This window comes from Nyctereutes procyonoides, unplaced genomic scaffold (assembly GCF_905146905.1).
Source record: "Nyctereutes procyonoides isolate TBG_1078 unplaced genomic scaffold, NYPRO_anot_genome, whole genome shotgun sequence".
Lineage (NCBI taxonomy): Eukaryota > Metazoa > Chordata > Mammalia > Carnivora > Canidae > Nyctereutes > Nyctereutes procyonoides.
The window spans coordinates 19,761,620-19,787,443 of NW_026575132.1; the positions used below are offsets into that span (position 1 = coordinate 19,761,620).

Below are 25,824 nucleotides of genomic sequence, written 5' to 3' on the forward strand. Positions count from 1 at the left end.
CATGACCTCGAGCGAGTCAGTTAACCTTTCTGTGCCTCAATGCCCTCATCAGCAAAATGAAATTGTCCCACGACTTCACAGGGATAGTGAGAATCGCTCAATTAAAAAGACAAATTGTGCATAAACACGAAGATACCGAGGCAAAAGGTGCCTTATAAATCTTGAATGGAGGAGTCAAAGGTTTTTAAGGTGAAGCTCTCCCACTCAAAAGATTAAAAATCTAAGCAATTTGGAAAGCACTGTAGAGTATATTTTACACATTCTTTATTTATTAGCATATTCCTGCACTCTCGGCTTCCTCTTGGTTCACCCAAACCCATTCTGTCCACAGACTTATATGTATTATTTGCTTCTCTTTTCTTCTAAGCCTTTTCACCTGGCCTATCCCTTTCTAAAGAACTCAACTTCTTTTCTTTTACTATATTCCTCTTTATTCGTGTCACATGTTGGTTGACTTGGACCTTTTGTTTCCTTAGGAAGGATATGAGATTCCCAGCCCTATGAGTGCTAATACCTTCCCAGCAACCTCCTTCATGGGGATTAATAAGGCAGATGCTCTTGATACTGCCTCGCCAAAGCAAAATGAGAACTGGAGACAAAAAGCCCAACTAAGTCCCACTTTGATGACATCTGAGAAATCCCTTAACTGATAAGGAGGAAAATCCAAATGGGACTTTCCCAGAGCAGAGTTCTCTCTGAATTTTGTTACCAGAGCTGCTTTCAAGTTAGTTCCTACAATAAAATGCAACTCCCCATCTTTGTAAATGTGTTAGAACTACGTGAAGCAAACAAAAAGCCAAGGTTTTTAGAGGACTACATCTCTTAGAAAGAAAACTAGGTTATTGACCCAAATCGTTTAGGCACAACCAGTCATTTGCAGAGCTTAACTTGGTCTGCTGAACTTCTATCAAAGTTTGAAAAAAAAAATGCAGCAGTCTCCTAGTTTTTGCAAACAGAAGTTATACTGATAAATGCTTTACTAACTCCATTCTCTGGCTACTCTCCTACCCAACATTCTCCTGTGTCCCGACAGGGTACCTAGTTAGGGTACAAAGCCCATTTCCATTAAGAGGGTCTTTCTGAAAAATTGAAACTCAAGAAATGCCACTAGGTATCTTTGGAAACAACTGGCTCTCTCCCCTCTGTCCCAACTATAAGCAGGAAAATGCATGTATCCAAGTGCCCAGTTTTGAGATCTTTTTGGCTACTTCTTTATCCACAGCCTCTACATACAGTTAGTCATTAAACCTTATTAAATCTTTGCTTACTATGATTATTAAATGCAGCTCATGCCTTCAACTGTCACTGAAGCCAACTGGTTCAATGCTCTCATCACCCTAATGTCCTGGATATTAAAATAGGCCCATAGTCCCATAAGATTTAATTCTCCAAATAATATTTTCACATGAATAACCTGTCAGATCTTAAAAGTTCACCACAGTTTGACTTTGACCTCTGTATTCTAATGTCCTACTACTTCCCTATTTTTCTTGCATCTCAACTCTCCTCCCTATACCACAAATTAATCCTTCCTTTTGCATCTGTTCTCGCCTCCACTTTTGTGTGGTGAATAAAAAAATGAAGATTGCCACAGTGAAAGTATACCAAAAACTTCTTCTCCATTTTCTCTATTCTTTAATAACCCTCATCTTTTTTTACACAATTCGCTTAAGCAGTATATTTTCTATGGAGTTTTTTAAAACAGTCTTTATTTATTTGAATTTAGGTTTACAACAAAAGTGAGAGGAAGACAGAGATTTCTCATAGATCCCATACCACACACATACGTAGCCTTCTTCATTATCAACATCATTCACCAAAATGCTACATTTTTGTATTTTTAACATTTTTTTCAAAGATTTTATTCATTTACTTGACAGAGAGAAAGAGAAAGAGAAAGAAAGAAGCAAGAAAGAAGAAGAAGAAAGAAGAAAGAAAGAAAGAAAGAAAGAAAGAAAGAAAAAGATAATGAGAGGGGAAAAAGAGGGAGAAGCAGGCTCCCCACAAGCAGGGAGCCCAATTCAGGGCTTAATCCTAGAACCCGGAAGGCAGATGTTCAACTGAGCCACCTAAGTGCCCCCACCCTTTAACCAAGAATGAACCTGTATTAGCACGTCAAACTCTCTAAAATCTACAATTCACTTTAGGGTTCACTATTGTGCCACACATTATATGGGTTTGGACAAAAGTATAATGACATATTTTTATTACTCTATTTTCACTGCCCTAAAAATCCTCTGTGAACTGTCTATTCATCTCTCTCTGTCTCTCCATCCTACCCACTAAGAAACAACTAATCTCTTTGTTGTCTCCATACTTGTGCCTTTTCCAGAACGTCACAAAGTCGGAATCGTACATTATGCAGCCTTTCAGTGTGGGTTCTTTCGTTTAGTAATACGCATTTAAAGTTCCTCCATGTCCTCCTTTCATGGTTTGATACCTCATTTCTTTTAAGCATAAAATAAATATATTCCATTATCTGGATGTACCAGTTTATTTTTCCATTCACCTACTGAAAGCTGTCTTTGTTGCTTTCAAGCTTTGGTAATTAATAGAGCTGCTATAAACATCCAGGGGCTGGTTTTTGTGTGAACCTAAGTTTTTAACTCCTTTGGATAAACACCCAAGAACACAATCGCAGAATCATATGGTAAGAGCATACAGAGTTTTGTACAAAATAACCAAAACTGTCTTTCAAAGCAGCTTGCCCTGTATCTGATCTCAATGGGGAAGGCTTCAAGTTTTTCTCCATTAAGTATGATGTCAGCCATTGGATTTTTGTAGATAGTCTTTATCAAGTTGAGAAAGTTCTTCTCTTTTCCTAGTTTTATAATGAAGGGTTCTTATCATGAATAAGTGTTGGATTGTGTTAGATTTTGTTTTGCATCTATTGATATGATCACATGATATTTTTTGTCTGTTGATGTGATGGGTTATATTAATTGATTTTCTTTTTTTTTTTAAGTGTTATTTATCTGACAGAGAGAAAGAGAGAAAGAGAGCACACAAGCAGGAGGAGTGGCAAGCAGAGAGAGAGGGAGAAGCAGGCTTCTTAAGGAACAGGGGCTCATGACCTGAGCCAAAGGCAGATGCTTAACTGAATGAACCACCAGGTGCCCCTCATTAATTGATTTTCAAATGTTGAATTAGACTTGCATTGATAAATTCCACTTGGTCATGATACAGAACTCTTTTTGTAATTTTCTGGAGTTGACTTATAAATATATTTTTGAGGAGACTTATACCTATATTCGTGAGAGATACTGGTCTGTAGTTCTCTTTCCTTGTAACACTTTTGTCCAGTTTTATTATTAGATAATACAGGCTTCAGAATGCGTTAGGAAGTATCCCCTCTGTTTCTATCCTCCAAAAGAGATTGTAGAGAATTGGTACAATTTCTTTCTTAAATGTTTGGTAGAATTCACCAGCAAATTTATCTGGGCCTGATACTTTTCTGTTTTAAAAGATTACTGGTTCAACTTATTCAACAGAAATAAGCCTATTCAGATCACTTGTTTCTTCTTGAGTGAATTATGGTAGATTGTGTCTTTCAAGGAAATGTTCCATTTCATCTAGATTATCAAATTTGTGGGCACAGAATTATTCATAGTACTTCTTTATTATCTTTTTATTCTCCATGGTATCTGTAGTGCTATTCCCTTTTTCATTTCTGATATAACTATTTTGTGTCCTTTTTTTTCTTAATTAGCCTGAATAGAGGCTTATTGATTTTATTGACTTTTTCAAGGAACCAGCTTATGTATTTGTTTATTTTCTCTATTGATTTCCTGTTTTCAATTTCATTTATTTCAGCTCTAATTTTCATTATTTCTTTTCTATTGCCTAGTTTGGATTTAATTTGTTATTTTTTTCTAGATTCCTAAGGTAGAAACTTAGATTATATGATTTTTAATTTTTTTTTTTTTTTTTTTTTTTTTTTTTTTTTTTTTTTTAGATTTAGTAATCTCAACGCCTAACATGGAATTCAAACTTACAACCACAAGATCAGGAGTCTCATGCTCGACCAACTGAGCCAAGCCAGGTGCCCCAGATTATTGATTTTGGATCTTCCTTCTTTTCTAATACATGTATTCAATGCCATAAAATACCCACCAAGCATTCTTTTGCTGCAGCCTATAAATTCTACTAAGTAATGTTTTCATTTTCATTTAGTTCCAAAAAGTTTTTAATTTCTCTCGAGATTTCTTTTTTGATTCAATTGTTATTTAGAGATGTATTATTTAATCACTACACATTTGGGGACTTTTTTTTCCAGCTGTCTTTCTGTTTTTGATTTCTAGTTTAATTCCACTGAGGTCTGAGAACAGACACTGCATGATTTCTATTCTTTTAAATTTGTTAAGGTCTGTTTTATGGCCCAGAATGTGATCTGTCTTAGTGAGTGTCCCACGTGAGCTTGAGAAAAATGTGAAGTCCGCTGCCATTATATGAAATAGTCTACAGATGTCAATGATAGCCAGCTGATCGATGGTGTTGTTGAGTTCACTTATGTCCTTACTGATTTTCTATTGCAGAATCTGTTCATTTCTGAGAGAAGTGTGTTAGTCTCCAACTATGATAGTAGATTCATCTATTTTCCCTTGAAGTTCTGTTCATTTTTGCCTCATGTAGTTTGATGCTCTGTTGTTAAATGTTATATATATGTTGAAAATTATTATATCTTCTTGGAGAATTCATGCCTTAACATTATTTAATGACCTTCTTTATCCCTGGTAACTTCCCTTACTTCAAAGTCGGCTCTGTTTGATCAATATTGCAATTCCTGTTTACTTTTGATTAGTAAATCAAAAGTACTGATTAGCATGGTATTTTTTCTACATACATTTGCTATTAATTTATGTGTGTCTTTATATTTAAAGTGGGTTTCTTGTAGACAATATATAGTTGGGTTATACTTTTTTTATTTACTCTGGCAATCTCTGTCTTTTAATTGGTACATTTAGACCATTTACATTCAAAGTGATTATTGATATAGTTGGATTAATATCTACCATATTCATTACTCTTAAAAGAATTGTTACCTTTGTTTTTTGTTCCTACTTCTGTCTTCTACTCTAAAAGAGATTTTTTAGAAATGTCTTGTGGTTTTGAGATTTTATATGATTTTATTCTCTTCTTTTCTTAGCATATCAGTTTTACTTATTTTTTTTTCCTTTTTTCAGTGTTTGCCCTAAAGTTTGCAATATAAATTTACAATTAATCCAAGTCCACTTTCAAACATTATGCCACTTTATGGGTAGTGTGAATACCATATAATAACAAAATAATCCAATTCCTCCTTCTTGTTCCTTGTATTATTGCTGTCATTCATTCCATTTATATATAAACATGTATATGTATATGTATTATAAGCCTAGATATGTATACATATATAATATATATGTAATATATATTTTAAGCATATATATTTATAATATTATTGCTATAATTTTTAATGAACCGTGTCTGTTAAATTAAGAATAAGAAAATAAAAGTTTTTATTTTACTCTCATTTATTGCTTCTTCAATACTCTTCCTTTCTTTAGTTCTGACCTATGTTAGTTTCTCTTTAAAGAACCTCTTTTAACACTTCTTGCAATGCAGGTCGACTGGTAACAAATTCCCTCAAATTTTGTTTGAGAAAATGTTTATCTCTCTTTCACTTTTGAAGGGTAATGTATCAGGGTATGTAATTCTAGGTTGATTTTTGTTTCTGTTTCTGTTTTTTTTTTTTTTTTCTTTTTGTCAACACTTAAATATTTTATCCCATGCTCTTCTTGATTGCATGGTCTGAGAAATCAGATGTAACTATCTTTATTCCTCTATAGGTAAGGTGTTTCTCTTGCTTCTTTCAGGATTTTTTCTTCATCTTCAATTTTCTGGGGTTTGGAAAGAATATGTCTAGGTGTAGTTTTTCTGGCATTTATACCTACTTGGTATTATCTGAGCTTCCCAGAGTTGTGATTTGGCATGTGATATTAATTTGGGGAAATTCTCAGTCATTATTGAAACAAATGTTTCTCCTGTTGCTTTCTTCTCCTGGTCTTTCCATTATGTATATGGGACACGTTCTCTAGCTGTCCCACAGGCATTATTAATTCTTTTCTATTTTTGTTTGTTTTCAGTCTAGTTTCTCTTTGCTTTTCAGTCTTCACAAATCCTATTGAGATATCCTCTAGTTCAGAGATTCTTTCCTCAGTCACATCCAGTCTATTAATAAGCATATCAAAAGCATTCTTTAATTCTGTTACAGTGGGGTTTTTGTTTGGTTGGTTGGTTTTGTTTTTATCTCTAGCATTTCTTTTTGATTCTTTCTTAGGATTCCCACCTCTCTGCTTACATTGCCCATCTATTTTTCCATACTGTCTATTTATCAATTAAAGCTCTGAGCATATTAATCATAGTTGTGTTAAATTCCCAGTCTGATAATTCCAACAACCCTGTCATGTCTGGTTGTGATGATTTCACTGTCTCTTCAAATTGTGTTTTTTTGCCTTTGGGCATGCCTTGTGACTTTTTTCTAGTAGTCAGACAAGATGGGGAAAATAAACTTATAAATAAGCTTTTAGTTATACGGTGGTACGGTGTAGGGGAAGGGAAAGTATTCTATATTCATATAATTAGATCTCAGGCTTCTAACGAGTCTATGCCTCTAGACTGTGAATATCACAAGTGTTTCTCAGAGTTTTTTGGGGGGTTTGTTTTCATTTGGCTTTTGGTTTTGTTTTGCTTTGTCTTGTTTTGTTCTTTTGTTGTTGTTACTGTTTTCTTCCCCTATTAGGTAGAACAGGGTGGCTAGATTGGGTATTTCCCTTCATGTCAATTAAACTCTGATATCATTGTAGTAGATTAGGCTCTGGTTAACTAATCTCCAATGAAGGCAAGCCTTGTTAAGGAGAAAAGAATGCATTTAAAAATCGTTCATTCCCCCTCCCCTCCAGAAGCCTGAGGGAATTTTTCCCAGGATATTTACTGTGGGCAACTGCTCAAGCTCCTGGAAATAAATCTCACCATATTGTGTAGCTCCCTGTGCCTGGGCCCTCCTGAAGTTTTCAACTCTCATAGCTGTCTGCCCTGATTCTCCAGCAGCTTGTCAATTACAGCTCAGTTTTTCCTATCCCAGCAGTGTGGTTCACGCAGTAGTTTCAGCTCAGCAAAGCTTAATTCTCTCTATTTGTTTGTCTCTACGGTCTTGGGGGCAACGATTTGCCCTATATTCTCCCTCTTCTTATGGATCCAAAAAAAGTTGATTTTTCAGCCTGCTTAGCCTTTCACTTGTTAAGATGAAGTGAGGACTTACATGCTCCTTATATGTGGGACAGGAAACTATTCCATGATGCCTTTTTATGTCACCCCCAACACACACACACACACACACACACACACACACATCTAAATACACACTATTCAGTCATCCATCATTTATCTCAGACACTAAGTGTGTTTGTGTGTGTGTGTGTGTGTGCGTGCATGCACACATGCACACACACCAGGCAGGGTGCAGGGTGTTAGAAATATAAAGATAGATAAAATATAGTCCTTGTCTCAAGAAGATAAGAACCCATTCTGGTTATGCCTGTGGTATTTACCATCTGTACCACTCTTTCAGTATTTATAAGGGTTAAGGTAAGGATTGCTAACTTATACACCTACATTTACTTTGTGAAGCATCGCATAACAAATTAAAGACTTGGCAGTCAATAAACACTGTTTTTTTTTGAAAAATAAAAATAGGTAAATAAAATAAATATAAATATACATATACATATATATAGTAGTTGCCTAGTTGCCTTGTATTATTTTCCCAGAAAACCTGTTCTAAGTAACAGATGGGTCATAGTGGGCAAGAGCAAGGCAACATGAAAGTGTCTGAACTATGAAGAGAATGAACTGAGTTAAAGTGCATGCTTTGCCCACTAGCATGTTGTACAGTTCTGAGAAAGTTACTCAATGTTTTGGAGCCTAAGTTTTATCATTTATAAAACAAGTATAATAACAAGTAGACATAAGGTTGCAACAAAGAGTGGAAGACAGAATCGGCATAGTGCCTTGTACCTCTCTCAACAAATGATATATATCAGGTATTAGTTCATAACAACCTAAAGGTAACTCTAAAAATACCTATACATACTGTTTCTTATTACAGAGAATGGAGTTTCAGTATAACAAAATTCACTGGGTAAAAAAGGCTTAACCTAGTTTATCTGCTCCAAGACCAAAAGTTGATTGAACATTTACTCTTATTTCCTCTACACAATATCTATGTAAATTGATAAAAATGCAAAGTATATCCCACAGTCCAACAACATTCTTATAGAGTTACACATGCCATTAAGATATACACTAGGGGGACGCCTGAGTGGCTCAGCAGTTTGGCGCCTGCCTTCGGTCCAGGGCGTGATCCTGGAAACCCAGGATTGAATCCTGCATTGGGCTCCCTGAATGGAGCCTGCTTCTCTCTCTCTCCCTGTGTCTCTGCCTCTCTCTATCTCTCATTAACAAAAAAAATAAATAAAATCTTAAAAAAAAAAAAAAAGATATACACTAGGGGGCAGCCTGGGTGTCTCAGCGGTTTAGCGCCACCTTCAGCTCAGGGCCTGATCCTGGAGACCTGGGATGGAGTCCCATTTCGGGCTCCCTGCATGGAGCCTGCTTCTCCCTCTGCCTGTGTCTCTGCCTCTCTCTCTCTCTCTCTCTCTCTCTCTCTCTCTCTCTCTCTGTCTCTCATTAATAAGTAGATTTTTAAAAAATCTTTAAAAAAAGATATACACTAGTTACTATGGAAAATACTAATTTTTCTTGGATTGGTAGTAGAGGCAGGGATGGCAATACAGATTGAACTTGGGGAACATGTTAAGGTTTGAGTATTTTCCAAAATGAGAAGGGTGGAAAGGCATTCCAGAGAGGAAGAAAATTGCCTATAGAAGCATAGAGATCTTAGTTTATAAAGAGTAACTGGGTCTAGGGGATCATGTTAATGGAGAGAACCTCAGATATTCAAGGCAGGCCAGAGAAGAAGATACTGAAAGTTGTGAAGTTATATGGCTTTGATATTCACACAACTGAGTCCACAATCAGACTACTTACCTACCCATTAGATTTTTAATGTATATGAGTTTTAAGTCTCTAAGTTAAATTTCCCGTGTTTCCACTATAGCTAGCATATTATTTATTATAAGCCATATCATTTCATGGAACCTAAATAAAAGACACCATTGTTTCTACTAGACAGTAGGGAGAAGAGATTCAATTAGAAAAATAAATAATATAAAGAAAAAAATGCCAGTGCAATAATTTTCTTTTCCTGAGTAAAAAAGTTATAAAGAATATAGGAATTCATTCATATTGTTATTCAATTTCCTTATTTATTCATTCCACAAATATTTGCTGAGCAGCCACTATATGACAGACACTCTATTATGTGCTAGAATTCTACAGTGAACTAGAGATGGCCCTTGCCCTAAAGGTATTTATTATTTGGGAGCATAGGCAGAAATTAAACAAATACTTAAACAATTGCTATAAAGGAAGTACTACAAAAAAAAAAAAAAAAAACATAGAGTGCTATGAATGTAATAATGGGAAGAATTCAGTAACGTATGGGCATTACTAAAGCTTCCCTGAAGAAATGGGCTTTAAAAGGAGATTTGGAAATTAAACAGATCTTAGTCCAGACAGGAATAAGGGCATGTATTTTACCTTTGAAGGGCGGGGGAGGTCTTAGAATGAAAGGAAGGGCAATCAAGCAAGAGAGAGCTTAATATACACAGGAGGTTGGCTAACACTGAAAGATAGCCATGAGTGTCAATGTCATCAGCAATAGTGGAGGACCAGGCAGGGGCTAGATAATATAGGAACTTAATAAGAATTTTGGCCATTGTTCTCAGAGGATGGAATTTTTTTTAAAAAAAGTAATATAATCCAGCATATAGTCCAATTTGCTTATACTTTTTTACATGTTTTTCTTTCATGAACTCTTCCCAATGCTTCATTGATGCCTCATTAAATTCTTTCATGACTACTTCCCAATGATTCCATGGGATGATGTCTTTTAGACAAACAACGTTCACTATGTAGAGAGTTTGTACATTTTTAGTTATTGATCATTCCTTAAAAACAGCCAAGTATTTGGCTTGCAATTTCACCTCTTTGAAAATATAAATCACTACCATGCAAAACTGAACCTCTATGGGGCACGTGGGTGACTCAGTGGTTGAATGTCTGCCTTTGGCTCAGGTTGTGATCCCAGGGTTCTGGGATTGAGTCTCACTTCGGGCTTCCTGCGTGGAGTCTGCTTCTCCCTATGCCTATGTCTCTGCCTCTCTCTGTGTGTCTCTCATGTATAAATAAAATCCAGTGGATCGTCTTTCCTCCTTTATCGTATATTAGTTGAGCATAAAGTTCAGGGTCCACTTCTGGGTTCTCTGTTCTGTTCCATTGATCTATGTGTCTGTTTTTGTTCCAGTACCACACCGTCTTGATGAACACAGCTTTGTAGTACAACCTGAAATCTGGCATTGTGATGCCCCCAGATATGGTTTTCTTTTTTTAAAATTCCCCTGGCTGTTCGGGGTCTTTTCTGATTCCACACAAATCTTAAAATAATTTGTTCTAAGTCTCTGAAGAAAGTCCATGGTATTTTGATAGGGATTGCATTATACGTGTAAATTGCCCTGGGTAACATTGACATTTTCACAATATTAATTCTGCCAATCCATGAGCATGGAATATTTTTCCATCTCTTTGTGTCTTCCTCAATTTCTTTCAGAAGTGTTCTGTAGTTTTTAGGGTATATTTTGAGAACCATTTGAATGGTAAATGGTTCTCCAACCTTTTATTTTCAGGTTGTAGGTGTCCTTCTGTCTAAAATGAGTCTCTTGTAGACAGCAAATAGATGGGTCCTGCTTTTTTATCCAGTCTGAAACCCTGCGCCTTTTGATGGGGTCATTAAGCCCATTCACGTTCAGAGTTACTATTGACAGATATGAGTTTAGTGTCATCATGATATCTATTTAGTCCTTGTTTTTGTGGATTGTTCCACTGAACTTCTTCTTAAAGGGGAGTTTTAAGAGTCCCCCTTAAAATTTCTTGCAGAGCTGGTTTGGAGGTCACATATTCTTTCAGTTCCTGCCTGTCTTGGAAGCTCTTTATCTCTCCTTCCATTTTGAATGAGAGCCTTGCTGGATAAAGTATTCTTGGTTGCATGTTCTTCTCATTTAGGACCCTGAATATATCCTGCCAGCCCTTTCTGGCCTGCCACGTCTCTGTGGAGAGGTCTGCTGTTACCCTAATATTCCTCCCCATGAAAGTCAGGGACTTCTTGTCTCTTGCTGCTTTAAGGATCTTCTCTTTATCTTTGGAATTTGCAAGCTTCACTATTAGATGTCGAGGTGTTGAACGGTTTTTATTGATTTTAGGGGGGGATCTCTCTATTTCCTGGATCTGAATGCCTGTTTCCCTTCCCAGATTGGGAAAGTTTTCAGCTAGGATTTGTTCAAATACATATTCTGGCCCTCTGTCCCTTTCGGCGCCCTCGGGAACCCCAATTAATCGTAGGTTTTTCTTCCTTAGAGTGTCATTTATTTGCCTTAATCTGTCTTCATGGTCCCTTAATTGTTTGTCTCTTTTTTCCTCAGTTTCCCTCTTTGCCATTAACTTGTCTTCTATGTCACTCACTCGTTCTTCCACCTCGTTAACCCTCGTCGTTAGGACTTCTAGTTTGGATTGCATCTCATTCAATTGGTTTTTAATTTCTGCCTGATTGGATCTAAATTCTGCAGTCATGAAGTCTCGTGAGGCCTTAATGCTTTTTTCTAGAGCCACCAGTAGCTGTATAATGGTGCTTCTGAATTGGCTTTCTGACATTGAAGTGTAATCCAGATTTTGTAACTCTGTGGGAGAGAGGGCTGTTTCTGATTCTTTCTTTTGAAGTGAGGTTTTCCTTCTAGTCATTTTGCTCAGTGCAGAGTGGCCAAAAACAAGTTGTATTGGAACACGGAGGAGTATCACTGGTCCGTCCAGCTGGTCTTCTGGGGGAGGGGCCTGCTGTGCTGATTTTCAGGTGTTAGCACTTGGGGGAGCTGCTCTGCCCCTGCCTGCTGCAGGGCTCAGCGGGGGTTGTTTACCCCGTGGCGCCCCAGGTGGAACAGTCGCAGTTGCTATGGCAACTCTGGAAGCCTGGATTCAGCCTCCGCAGGAACTACGGGGCTCGGGGCTCTCGGCTCTCCGTCCGCAGGGCCTGGAGGCTCCGGGGCGGGGCCGCTGATCTGCTCAGCTCGGGGCAGGAGCGTCCTCGCTGTCTCCGGCCCTCCCGGCCTCTGCCTGTCCCGGGGGAGGCCGGATCCTGGGCTGTGTCCCGGCGCCCTGTGCTCCGGGGCCTGCGCTGTTGGATTCGCGCTCCCGCCCCGCAGCCCCCTCCGCGGAGCCGCTCAAAATAAAATCTTAAAAAAAGGTAGCATGATCTTAAAAAAAAATGAACTTCTAAAAAAATCAGTAAAAATTTATTGTCACATCTTCAGAGCATAGCTCAGTAGAGGCTACCTAGAGACTAAGAGAAGAAATAAAGAAACCCCACACGGTTAGATAGCGTCGCCTCTTACTAAGGGTCTACCAGATGCCAGGTACCCTATTAGGTATTTTTGGTTTGGGAAATTCATGTGGTACTGGATTGCTTAAGGTGATTTATTTCAACATTCAATTACATATTCTGATTTCCATGTAGAGATTGAATAAAAATGATTTCAAAGAGGCTTATATTTACTAAAACAAACACCTTAATTTTATCACTTTCATTATATATCTTAATATAATATTTTACAGTTAAATGGGTTCAAATTAGGGATCAGGAGAAATAATTGCAATGTCTCTAAATACAACAGTCTTCACATTTTATTTTTATACCTATGAACTTTAAATTACACTCTATGTGACTGAAGAGAGACCTTTAAAATTGATTTAGTCTCATATAATATTGCTCATCTTTCTTTTTTTGAAAGAAAACAGTGTTCCATTTTAAGAATCAAAGAAAAATAAAACGAATTGAAATGTATATAGTTAGGAATTTTTTAAAAGTTTTATTTGATTATATCCCACTGTTTGGATTTTAGAATTAAAAGGTAGTCCATTGCCAAAATGCTTCTAGTTAGTCTTAACTCATGTAAGTATCATTTGTTCTCTTTGAATCAGGGTCTTTGCTACTTAAATTAAAAGAGGTAAAGAAATAACCTTTGTACACTTAATTCCCCCAAGCAAAGAGTACCTAAGAATCATAGAATGAATAGGTTTGATACTTGCATATTTCACTAATTAAGGTTAAAATAAGCCTATAAATTCATTATACTTGCCATTTAAGCCAAATTTAAATACCACAACCCCCAGAGATGTAAAGGAACATGTTGCATCTGCTCAGCATCCTAATAAATTCATTTTAATTTAAGTACATTTGCAACAAGGGCTTTTCTTTTTCTGGAAAATGCATTACAATTTAGGGACTTAAAAGCTTATTTTAAGCACTTGTTAGTAATAGTCTCCTAGAAACATCATATAGATTTAATATTTTACAATAATTTGACTGGATCCTAGAAAATGGTTATTTATTAATACTTATATATAAATATAAATGGTCACTAATTTATATTTATTATACATATATTTATGTATATTAGAGTTATAAATTATCTATTTTTATTTATATCCTTCTTTCAATACTTCCTCAAATATTCATTTTCTACAAAATGTACATCTTTTTTATAGGTACTAAATTTATTTTGTTTTTAATATTTAGAGAAAACTGTTAAATATTTTATTTAATGTTTCATTTAAAGGATCAAGAATGAAGAGTGAAAAATATGCTTCTATAACTGGCTAGGCAAAAATATAGACATTTTTATCTTTTATCATGTAAGATTGCTGAAGAGCATCAGGATTTTGACTCATGTATATTTTCAGATTAAATGGTATTTAACCTTTGAGGAAATTTTGTTTTCTCCCTAGGCCAAGTATAAATTGCATAGCTTTTTAAAATGCAATACAACTTCTATGATTAGATTTAGTACAAAATCAAATTTCAATTTAAAAGCCAGTTGTAAATACATATATGCAAAATTGCATATGGATTATATTTAACAATCTTAGAAACAGCTTTTAGAAACTCTCAAAGCTTTGAAAATTCCATTTAACCCAGAATGTCTGCTTTGGCCTCACAGACGTGTTTAAACATTATTCCACTTTTTTTTTTTTTGGTATTCCCCATCTCAGTCAACGAAAATTTCTTCATCAACATACAGCAACACGTTATGTTTTACCATAGATATAATTTTATGTTAAATTCAAACGGAAAGAGAAATTAAGTAAACACTGTCTTACTCTAATGCTTGTTTAGACATATTTCTTGAAGGTGAAGTTTCTTTGAACCTAATGATGATTCATTCTATCATTTTGGGTATTGAACTTCAAGATCTTTTCTTGGCACCTGTCCCAATTAGTGGCATGGAAGAGAAACTTACACTACTATGCTCAATGAACAAATAGTTAAAGACTATAAACACTTGATACAGGGATCTTATTTGTCTATAATTTAATAGAGTGGCAAATATATCATTTACTTATGTTACAAAGTTATTCAGGAAAACTTAAATTCAGGCTTGTTCTCCCTTACTATGCAGTACAGTCAAAATACATGCACAGCTGAAATAGATATGCTGTATTAGAAAATATGCACTTACATCATCTTTCATGTAAATAATGAAAATAAAATACATGATCTACCTTATTATGTCATAGATGTTTCATCTAAGTAGTGTTTCTCGCTTCAATTTTTTATGATTCTAAAAAGGGACTACTTTTCTTATCCTGATTCCAATCAGTCTCTGCAACAAAATCTCTCTCACACAAATCATTCTACCTGGTATTTAATGAGCTAAAACCAAACAAAGGCAATGGTCATCATTGTTTTAAAAATCTAGTCAATAAATTGTTTTCTAATCCAATGGAATAAAGTGCTTGGCAAATTATCTATTTATTTTTAAATATGAATTCTTCAACGTTGCATTTTGATAAATCATGCTATGTAGCAGACAACTTAACTAGGGCATAGATAGAGTTAAATGAGGATAAAAAGGATATGAGAAAAAAATACAATTATAAAAACCATTCCCTACACTGTTGGATTTAACTCTGATCATCTGCTTTGAATTGACAAAGGACAATAAAAAGTAGACCCTGAAGCTAGAAGTAGGTTGAAATGTAAATATTTCAGAATTTTATTCTAAGCCAGACTGGTTACTGAAAACAGCTAAGGAATAGGTGAAAGCAGAGTAACTTGTTGCAACTTGAAACTCATTACTGCCAAGCATCATTTCTGATTATATTGTAACAGAACTATGCTAATGAAGCCAAGGTCTTTGGTTCCAGTGAGCCAGGCAGCATCTTTGCAATCTCTGAGTTACAGCTTTATCTGCCTTCCTGCAAACCTTACTCAGAAGAGGAACTGTATGCAAGTATAAAATGAAATAGTGTAGGTGCATCACCAGCACTGGAAAACCAATGCAAATTTCATGTCCAACAGAGAGTGGTTGTAAAGCAACATCCGCATATGTAAAGAATCCTATATATATATATCCTAATAAAGGAGCATGAGAGCCCCATAACAGGACATAATACTAATTATTAACTAAAAGACAAAAATAATATTTGAAAATAAAAGTAAATATTTTCTTTGATAGAGAAAAATGAACTATTTATATGATTTCTATCAAGAAATAATACTGGAATTTTATTTTTTAAAATACAGTTTTAGATGGCATTATTTCTTATATAGCCAAAAAATTCCATATAGCTCTGTGCCAAATATACAATAAAAACAGCTTTTTTTTTCAAAAAAAAAGTTTTCTCATAGAATTTACTTTCCCATAACAACATGTGTTATTCATCATCTGAGAGGAGATACATTTAAAATATATTTTTGCTTTAAGAATTTATACTTTCTTTTTCAAAGACTTCACCTTTTGCTGTCAATAACAAAATATTAATGCTGCTATTTGAAGAGATATCTTAATGTACTGATTTATTTTTATTCATTTTTCAGCAATAAAGACATCTATAATCATTAGGGTTTAATAAGGCCTCTACTCTACACCATAGAGAGGTTCAATGAATTACTAATATTTTTAATATCCCAGGTCAATGGATCAACTGTTAAAATTAATTTATCTCTTCATAAACCTAATAAGCACTATTTCCGAAACAATTCTCACACAACCAAATTCAAGCCACGGATTACAAATTATTACCTGTTGTAGTAATTGATAAGGGTAGGTATTCATACTCCTCATATACACACTACATTATATATTGCACTACTTTACATTTAGTTGGCACCTAATACTTATTTACTTAAAGTGAATATATAAAATAGAGAAAATAAATGTAAAGTACAAACACTGGCAGGTCTAAAAATGTACCTTTTTAGAAGCATTAAATTATTGAATGCCAGCAATCTCAAAGACCAATGGAATGACAAAGGAGAGAAAACTCTCAGGAATTCTAATGAGGGTAAAAGGTCTAAAAGTTCATTCCCATTATTTGCTATATTTCACCTTGTTTGAGAGAGTTCACAAAGTGTAAGACAATAACACAAAAACTGTGATTTTTATGCCTTGCTGTTTTCTATTATGTCTTAACCTTGTGACGGTGATAAAGTACATAGTAAATAAGTTTTAGGGCCTTTATCTAGCCAACTACGTGGTGTCTCAGGGGTCTAATGTTAAATATTGTCAACTAGATCTTTTTTCCCCAAGAAGAAATGCAAAAACTTGGAGGTTACAGTAAAGCTGGGTGAAAAGCTGCTTACAGAGATAAGCAAGGTTGATATAATAAAAGCATCTTGAAAATAATGCATTTCAAAGTGTTTCAGTAAAATATATCTAACAAAGATTAAGGAAGTATCTCCAAAACATTATAGGGTGGTTTTTTGTTTGTTCGTTAGTTTATTTTTATTTTTTTAGATTTATAATATAGAAGTACATCTTCCATTTCAAAAGGCCACTTTTTCTGAGTTCTTGAGATGTTGAGAGATGGACTAGATGGGATATTTTTGGTTTTAATAAAAGAAAATAAACTTATCTAGTTTAAGGGAAAAAAAAGAGAAAATCCCTTCAAAGTTACTCTAAAGTTCCAGGAGTAGCCTATGGACCACTGGTGATAATGCAATGAGTCATCAGAAGCAGACTGGAGCCTGGAAATGTCCTCACCAGTTTTTGGAGTGAATGGTCATTTTCTCTTTCCCTGTTCTCTCGGTGTGTTGGCTCCATTTTGCTGTCTGCACAGCCCTCACTAACATTCAAACCACACACAAAAAAAGATAACTCTATTTTGGTACCCAAATGATTAAGAAACGGATATAGAAACTCACAGGAAAGGATTAACCCAGTGTGTGTCTTATGTCCACACAGCTAATGTGTGGTGATGTTATACTGAAATAACATGAGGAGAGGTGGACATATTCATCTAGGGAACATATAATTCATGAAATAATGATCCATAAAATATTATTAAAGTTTACGAAAAATATTTGTTCACTTTTCAAATACTTGATGAAAGCTTATGATATTTTAAGTACTGTCCTAGACACTGACTATTTAGATAGTGACTTTTAGGGTACGGAGTCATGAATTATAGACATTAGAATGGTTTCATACAAAATAAATAATAAAACAAAATGCTGTGAACTTGCTAATTAGAGAAGAAAATAAGGATGGAAAATCTTTTTAAAAATGAAAGTAATTTTTTACATTCTTAAAGACAGAAATTAGTTCTGGAATTAAATTTAAGATCCCTATCTATGATGTCTCTCTGAATACATTATAGGTTTGACTCATTCTGAGAGAAAGGGAAATTGCACATCTCAGGAAGAGGTTGCTCAGTGAATTACAGTTACATAAATATATCTGAAGGCTATGGGATGCATAGATTAGGTTAATGCAAGATTACTACTCTCTCATACAATTCAAAACTTATTGGAATGATAGCATAATGTAAAAGAACTAGTTTTCCTTTACATCCACTCTACTTATTATGAGGTGCCAATATTAGACAGATTATGTACTTTGGAGGGAAGCCACCAAGAACACAAATGAACCATGATGTAGTTATCTGGAGTGAAATTTTTATAATACAGTTTCTCCCTGCTATCTGGAAGTAGAGTGTTCCTATTAAACCCTCCCTACTCTGAAATGGTACAAAGGAAAGAGGCAATTATCATTTTGTAAAAGTGAAAATCCCCTTCAGATTTCTCTTGATTAGCGAAAACAGGTAGTCGTGTAGGTCTTACATAAAAGCAAAGCGACATAAAGTGAGTTTTGAATAGTGGAGAAAACCTGTAAATAAGTGGAGAGCTTTCAGCATATTTTAACATACAGTTAGAAACAGTGGCCCACCCAAGACAGTAGCATAATGAATATTTCAGCTAACAGTCCTTGCTTACCTATCTGTGATATGAGTCTCTACCTCTCCAATGTAATATTTTACTCCATCCCCAAATTTATCTTCATTCACACCACACTACAGATTCCATGAAGGTGAGAATGATGTGTGATTTATTTGCATGCATATGTCTAATATCTACAACAGTAAACATTAAGTGCACATTTATTAACTCTGACTTTGGGCCTTCTTTCTAAGCCTTCACTTATATTATACTCCCATTGGAATGCCCTTCTCTTCCATCCACCCACCTTGTAAGCCCCTACCCATTTTCCACTTGATTCAATTCAAGTACCTCTTTGATGAAATCTTTCCTGAATCTTTCAGAATTAGCCATTCCTTTCTTTGCCCAGCAGCCATGCCACAACACCCTACCTGCATTTAGATTCTAGCTTCTCATTTCTGTCTTCACAACTGTATTTTTTATATATGCATATATACATATAACATACAATACATACACACACACACACAAACGCACACATATACAATCCTTATGTGTTACTCAACTGTAACCCTCTACAAGACTGTAAGATTGCTGAAGTCAAGGATAATAGAATTACTTGCTATTGTATTCTTGGGCTAAGACTATTATCTGTTGAGTGAACATATAAAATCATGACTAGAAATGGTTAATTTCCAAAGAAATAGTAGATGAGTGAAGCAACAAAAAAAGGTGTTATTAGTAAGGAAAAAAAAAGATTAGAGCCATCTTTAAATAAATAGATGAAAATAAAGATGTGTTCGTGAGTCAGTACACACTTTACATGAACTTTCAGAGATGTGACTGAAGGTACCAACAATTACCTTTTTAAATAAACAGCTTATTTCTTGTTCCAAGTAGAAACCCTAGTCATCCTTATTTTATCCTTTCTCAAGTCTGTTTATTGTATTAACTTACCTTATTTTTTATTCACAATGGTTTCAAAAAAAGATAGACTATCCAACTATACAGACCATGTTGCTCAAAGATCTGTAGGTTATTTTCACATTTCTGAATATTAAAAATTGATGAGTCTATTTTTCATCACTGTATTCGGTACCTTATAAGAGCTAAAGAATTTTAAAATTATAAAATATATAATAATCATAACATTTTATATTGCTTATTTTAATGACTGTCATTTACAATACCCATGACAATTTTTTGTTGAGCCAGTGGAATTTCATTCCATGTACAACAAAGCCAAGAAAACACAAGAAGAAAAACAAAGATCTGAGACTGCCTTTTAAAATTTTCCTCATATTACTCTGATTGAATAAACCATTTAACCTATTTCTTCTTTAACCTATTCTGATTCAGAATTAGGATCTCAACTTTCCTTTTCTATAACATCATTGAGGTTCTTGGTATTTCTAACCATTTCAGCCCATATGCCATCAAAATCTTATTTTGAGGTTGAGGAATAAAATCTATCTGAAAATAATCAACACAGGTTAGAAGCTTGTAAACAAATGGTAATAACTAATGACGCATTCCTCTGATGTGGCTACTCTAAGATAGCTTACATGTATTCTCTCCTTTACACAATGGTCCAAAAAAGAAAAAAAAATGTGGTAAGCCCTTCCAAGTCTCCTTCATTCTAGAATTTAGATAATTTTTACTATTTATTTTTGATAAACAAAGATGTCATAACTAAATATCACAATTATTAACAAGTTTTGACATATAATTTATAGAACCAGTGCTCTTCCAATCAAGCAGTAGAATATGGAAACACCTTCAGTCCCTATACCGATATTAGTATGACAGTCAATTTATAAACAGGTATTGTAAGCTTCAGAGTGCCGCTTAAGTTTTGCGGTGATTTATTTTTCTGAGGTTATTACCCTCCTATATATATTTTTACATTTGGAATACTTAAAAATCACTGCCTTTTTTTTTTACTAAAGTGTAAATTATTTAAATTGCCATAGTTCTTTAAATAATTCACTATCTCCTAAGTAGTTTACTGTATCAGTATTTGACACACTTTGTCTTGATTTCCACAAGACAGTACTCCTGAGAAATGTGTAAATATCACTGAAAAAAAAATCAACTATATTATAGCAATGCTGTCATTTAAAACATATTAGTTCTTATGTAAAGAATAAATTCATGGGTTTGCCAGAAGACCATATCTCTTTGAAGTTCAGATTGTTCTATTACCTATTCTCGTTAAAGCAAAACAGGAAACTGAAGGCATTAGGCACTGAAAATCTGTTTAACAGACTAAGGCTGCGAATGAGAGCCAAAACAAGTTTGCAGAAGGACTGGTTGTCTCTGCGTAACTTTATATACACACATATGCATCTACATGCATACGTAGATCAACCTACATGAGTACGTGTAGTTCCCTGTGTCTAATTTAACAAATTTGTAGGTTTTCAAAAATAGATGTCATTTTTCTTCTGCAGATAACAGTATTAGTCTTATTACAGTAATATGGAGTAGCCTGAAATTTCCAAAGTGACAGAAAAGGGACAGAAAGTGAGATTACTAAAGTTTCTAATTCTTATCTGATTGGTCCCTTGATTCTCCTAGTCCCCAACCTAGCACTTTTCCTCTTGCCTGCAATTCAGAACAAGGCGGACTTGCTAGATACCACGTACCACAAGCTAACAGAATCTTTCATCAATCTTGGAGTAGCAGTAACTGCTCTGAACTCAAGGTGTCAGTCACCAGGGCACTGTTACTCTTGTTTTTTTCCTATGTGTGCCTCGGTATCTCTTAGCTTCTGCCGCCTATAGTCATGGTCCCTGCTGGGCAGAAAAGCATCACCATCAAATACAAGCAAACTGGTCTGTCTTTATGCATTGTGACACTACTGTCCACTCACAGAGAAGAGAAGAGAAAGAAAGAGACAGCTTTACCCGCAGAAAGGAGAGGTCCCGGTTGTGCTCGATGCTGGTTATCTCCAGGTTGCCCATGACTACTTCACAGTTCTCATAGTATTTGCGCAAAGCTCGATACTGCTGCTCCAGGTCAGAGAGAGAGCTCAGCTTGTTCTCTGTTCCTGCACACACTGCCAAGACAAGAAGATACAGAGGAAGTTACATAACCTTCCTATGACATGCACAATGACAATGTCTCCCTCAACTCTCTATTCTACATGCTCTACTCTGATTCCCTGAATTATTTTGAATGCCATGAACATCCATAAACCACACAGATAGGTATCTTCACTTTTATTTTTCCCCAGTTATATTATGATATGATTGACACATAAACATTGTATGAATGTAAGGTATACAATGTATTTGATACACTTACATATCCTAAAATCATTACCACAGAAGCATTAGCTAATACGTTCATGTCCCCTAACCCTAATCACCATTTCTTTTTTGTAATGACATTTAAGATCTACTCTGTTACAACTTTCAAATATATAATATAGTACAGTAATTATAGTCACCAAGTTCTTGCTTAGATCCTCAGAACTTACTCATCTTATACCTGGAAGTCTATACCCTTGAGGGGTATCTCCCCATTTTCCTTATCCCTAAGCCTCTGACAGCCACCACTCTACTCTCTGTTTCTATGAGTTCATCTTTTTTAGATAAGACATGTAAATGATACCATAGTTTTATATTCCTAAATTGCATGCACTATTAAGCACAGAGAGTAAGATGGCATGGATTCCAAAGAAACAGAACAAAGAGGGAAAATTAAAACCATCACATTTGTAGTATATACATTTTAAACATATACTAGAAACAGAAAAATGCTATAAAATATGAGCTTTTTTTGGTATCAACTGGGTCATCTCATCTCTGTATATTCATTAGTATTCTAAGGTATGATGGACTACTAGGAAAGGAGCTCAGTCTGCCATCTTGGACAGCATGGACCTTGAGTCTTGTCACAGGTGGGCCCTGAGGGTACACACACATGGGTGTTTTTTATTTTGGATGTGTTGATATTTTCCTTGACTTCTAGAAGCCACAGTTTTAGTTGTTACTTATGATTTGTATACCTGCCTGTACAAGATCTTTATCACTTAATGTACCAACTTTAATCTTCAATAGACTGAAAAAAAAACCTAGATTATGAATCTTGTAATAATAGTATGGAAAGTTGAAAAAGAAATGGGTGTGAAATAATCTTCTTTGAGTAAGTTATGTAATATACCCAAAGTAAGACAAGATATACTGTGTAAACTTTGAAGACACTGGAACAGAGCTACATAATAAAGTCATAGAAACAGTTACACATTAGGCACACAGAAATGACAAGTCATAATGTCTTGGTGGTATTCAAGGGAATGGGTTTCAAACAAACAGCTTCCCATATACAAAGGGAAAAAAATCTAGATGGATACATTCCAATAATTAAGACCTCTTAACAACTGTTGGTGCTCACTGACATATCACAATGAACAAAAATCTAAATCTAAAAGTCTTGAAGAATAATGTAGACCTTTGCTCATAAGGGAAGCTCATTGCTAAAACCAAACAAATAAACAACCATAATTTTTCTTTGTCTGCATGTCTAAAGTTCATCAAACAGTATATTTTCTAGAAATATTCTCTATAATTGGAATTATCTTTCTAAAAGATATATCGAAGGCAAACCCCTGTTGTCACCATGCGGACACAAAGATCCACAGCGAGGGAAAACAACAGAAAAAAAAAATATATATATATATATATATATATATATATATATATATATATATATATAATTATATGTAATTATATGTAACTAGAGAGGCAAAGATGGGAATGAGATACAGCTGCACGCCAAGAAACATCAAGAATTGATGGCCATCACCAGAAGCTAGGAAGAGGCAAAGTAAGATTTCTCCCCAGTCTCAGGGGCCCTGCTGATACCTTGATATTGGAATTTTAGCCTCCAGACCTGTGGAAGAATAAATTACTATTGCTTTATAGTTTGTGGTACTTTGTTACAGGATCCCTAGAAAACCAATATATAATCTTTAGACTGTTCCTGAAATCTAACATATAAAGACATGTTAAATATCATTTCCTCTCTCCAGGTTCCCGCCAGCTTATTACCTCCAAGCTACTCCCCTGCCTCCTCCCTTTCTGAGTGCCAAGTCGCTCAACACACATTGCTGGAATTCATTTGCTGCCACTGAGAATGCAGCTTTTGTAGAGTGCTAGGGATGGAGGCAAAGACTTCTGGAATCCTCAATACGCATTCTCCTCTTCCTTCAGAGGCATAGACTACATAGCCTTCAGCTGAGCATGTGGCCACCTCAAATAAAGATTTCAGTTCACTGCTCCCCTTGGAGGTAATGGTGTATGGCACTTTGCCATAACTTCATTTAAAACAGGTTGGAGCCCACTTTGCGTCTTTCCTTCACACCTTTCCTTCACATCCCCCCTGGAAGGGGGATGGATGGCTAAACCTTGAACCACCATTTTAGACTATAAGACCTAGAGACACACCCTAGATATTTTCTGAGAAATTAGCTAAAAATAACTAGGGTTTTCAAACAATTAAGGTTTTACGTTACTTTATTATCATTAGCATAAAGAGAATGGTGAATTTTGGTTGTAGCTGCTAAAATATTATACATAAGAAAGGTTAAGTTCTAGTTAAGTTATTTGCTTTTGACCTTAAGTAATTTTTACTATTTTGTCTGGTTGTTTGACTAACTTCAATTCAGAATGAAACTACAAAATCATTCTTTTTTTGTTTCTGTTTGTTTGTTTTTATTTATACTCCAGTTAATGTATAGTTTAATATTAGTTTCAGGTGTAGAATTCAGTGACTCAAAACTTACATATAGCACCCAGTGCTCATCACAAGAGGTGTGCTCCTGTTTTTCTTTTTTCTTTTCTTTTTATGGAGAGAGAGAGAGAGAGGGAGACACCATGCAAGTGTGAAGGAAACGGCAAAGGGGGCAGGGAGAGGGGGAGAAGGAGAAAAGGAAAGGAAGAGAGGGAAAGGGAAAGAGAGAATCTTACGCAGGCTCCTTGCCCAGCACAGAGCCCAAAGCCGGGCTTGGTCTCAAGACTCTGAGATCATGACCTGAGCTGAAATCAAGAGTCAGGCACTTACTGACAGAGCCACCTAAGCACCCCTACAAGTGCCCTCTCGCCCCATCACCTATTTCACCCATCCTCCCTCCCACTCACCTATCTAGTAACCACCAATTTGTTCTCTATAGTTAAGAGTCTGTTTCTGAAGAAAGTACATCACTCTTGATCATTTGAACATTTTACTGATTCTGTGGGAGGTTCACTTATTAAAACTAATAAACACAAAGAAAAAAGTGAATTTCTGTTGATAAGTACAACATTTTTCAAATAAGCAGGGGACAAGAAGTGATTGATTCATGTACATGATCCTTATCAGCCAATATCAAAGCCCAGCTTTTGTTTCCTCCCAATATACTATAGAGACTCTCTAGGAGTCTCTATAATCCATAATCTTTATTTTATTGCTCCTAGCAAATTTATAACAAAATCTTTATAAACTTCTAAAATGTCTGTTGAGAAAAGGTACTATGATATGGGTTTATGAAATATAGATTTCAATTATTTTAAATTCCAATGAGAACAAGCTTATATTTTTAAACTACTACTGCTGGAGAAATTATACATTGATTAATAAACTTGCTGCATTATTTCTAAAATACATACAATGCCACCTGTACTTTAATATCAATATATAAAAATTAATATGAAAGCATCTAAATGAAAAGTTTTCTAAAATAGCTAGTATATTCTGATCTTTTCTACAGAAACTTAAACAGATTTTGGGAGAAATATTTATTCATATAACTATAATAACTAAGTATTCTTCCATGTTTCCCATCCTGCATATATGAAAAAAGTCATACAAAATTTTTATTATTAGTTATTAACCACTATTATGATAATCTCTTTACATTAAGAAACCCACAAAGGCTAATAACTGTTTAAAGTAAGGTGTAATTTATTAATTGTTCTTTGAGTTTATTGAGCTACAGAGCAGAGTGCTTTGCAATAAATTATCATTTAATAATATGCATTTACTTGCTATAAAAACAATTATAACTGGTATTCAGAAAATAACCATCAATTCAGAAAAGTTTCCATTCTTTAATAAAAGATCAGCTGTGTTTTGCATATACCATATGAAAACATAAATTTGGAATATGTTTAGAAATATTTTTCAACAACAAAAAATCCTCCAATAAACAGAAAATCTGATTAATTAGAATATTCTCCAAACATTCTGGTATTTGAAGTTTTTACTATACACAGTTCAACTTAGAAAATATTTTTGTCTCAGGGAGGCTTTTCTGTATATTTATTTTTGATTCAACTCTGCTGTTTATAACGACAAATATACCCTTCATAACTTTCATCTTGAAAGCCAGACTTGATTTTAAGAGAACTAGTTTG

The 25,824-nt window shown here is 34.9% G+C and overlaps 1 protein-coding gene across 1 annotated transcript in view; it reads right to left on the reverse strand.

Moving 5' to 3' along the window:
• The window catches only part of ERBB4 (erb-b2 receptor tyrosine kinase 4), a 1,090,474-nt gene that overhangs the window by 662,104 nt on the left and 402,546 nt on the right, over positions 1-25,824 (reverse strand). The window contains exon 2 of the mRNA XM_055345632.1: positions 21,334-21,485. Coding sequence (XP_055201607.1) covers positions 21,334-21,485 — 152 coding nt within the window. The remainder of the gene's footprint in view (positions 1-21,333; positions 21,486-25,824) is intronic.